The following is a 1037-nucleotide window of genomic DNA, read 5'->3' as shown; positions in this document are numbered from 1 at the left end:
GTCTTTGGAGAGTGGGAGGAAACGGATCTCCGAAAACCCACGCAGGTCATGCGGAGAACGTGCAAACTCCGCACAGACAGCACCGGTGGTCAGGATGGAACCAGAGTCTCAAGTGCTGTCAGGCAGCAACTCTACCACCATTCCACCTTAAGCTAGTGTAACGGGATGATTGCTGGATGGCATAGACTCAGTGCTTCCGCGCTGTACCTCTTTTTATTAAATGTTTTCTAAAATCCCAGAGTGGTTACAGAAGCAAGGTTGACAATAGTTGCTTGTTACACATTTAAACGTTTATTGAATTCAGACTTAAGTTTCTCTGAAGGGGCTTTTCCTGTTGGAGGAGAGGAAGGGCGATTGTTCGGCCTGGAAGGCGGAGAAGGAGGAGAAGTATTCGGCAGCGAAGGTGACGACATCTTGCGGTTTGCGGAGGAGTAGGAACTCCAGGAAGTCGGCCATGATACACTTCAGTTCTGGGTGGTGCCTGACGTAGCTGTTGTACTCCGCCTTCAGTTCTTCCTACAAGACCACACACCCCATAATATCACAGTCACATAGTGTTAATCAATCATTTTTTAAAACAAGGATGCAGAAAAGATTCAAATGTTCACAACATGAGGATTTCAGTATAGGAGTAAAGAGGTTCTACTGCAGATGTATAGGGCTCTGGTGAGACCACATCTGAAGTATTGTGTACAGTTTTGGTCTCCTAATTTGAGGAAGGACATCACGAGATTGATCCCTGGGATGGCGGGACTGTCATGTGAGGAAAGATTGAAAAGACTAGGCTTGTATTCACTGGAGTTTAGAAGGATGAGGGGGATCTTATAGAAACATATAAAATTATAAAAGGACTGGACAAGCTAGATGCAGGAAAAATGTTCCCGATGTTGGGCGAGTCCAGAGCCAGGGGCCACAGTCTTAGAATAAAGGGGAGGCCATTTAAGACTGAGGTGAGAAAAAACTTTTTCACCCAGAGAGTTGTGAATTTGTGGAATTCCCTGCCACAGAGGGCAGTGGAGGCCAAGTCACTGGATGGA

The 1037-nt window shown here is 46.3% G+C and overlaps 1 protein-coding gene across 2 annotated transcripts in view; it reads right to left on the bottom strand.

Moving 5' to 3' along the window:
• Positions 1-268: 268 nt before the first annotated feature.
• The window catches only part of LOC116975610 (ciliogenesis associated TTC17 interacting protein), a 41640-nt gene continuing 40871 nt past the window's right edge, over positions 269-1037 (bottom strand). For both annotated transcript variants that reach the window (XM_033024920.1, XM_033024919.1), the window contains exon 19: positions 269-516. In XM_033024920.1, the coding sequence (XP_032880811.1) occupies positions 307-516 (210 nt within the window). In that variant the 3' untranslated portion in view covers positions 269-306. The remainder of the gene's footprint in view (positions 517-1037) is intronic.

Source organism: Amblyraja radiata, chromosome 7, assembly GCF_010909765.2.
Source record: "Amblyraja radiata isolate CabotCenter1 chromosome 7, sAmbRad1.1.pri, whole genome shotgun sequence".
In the NCBI taxonomy this organism is placed as follows: domain Eukaryota; kingdom Metazoa; phylum Chordata; class Chondrichthyes; order Rajiformes; family Rajidae; genus Amblyraja; species Amblyraja radiata.
Note: the sequence above shows the minus strand (reverse complement) of the source record. Positions and strands in the feature narration are given on the sequence as shown.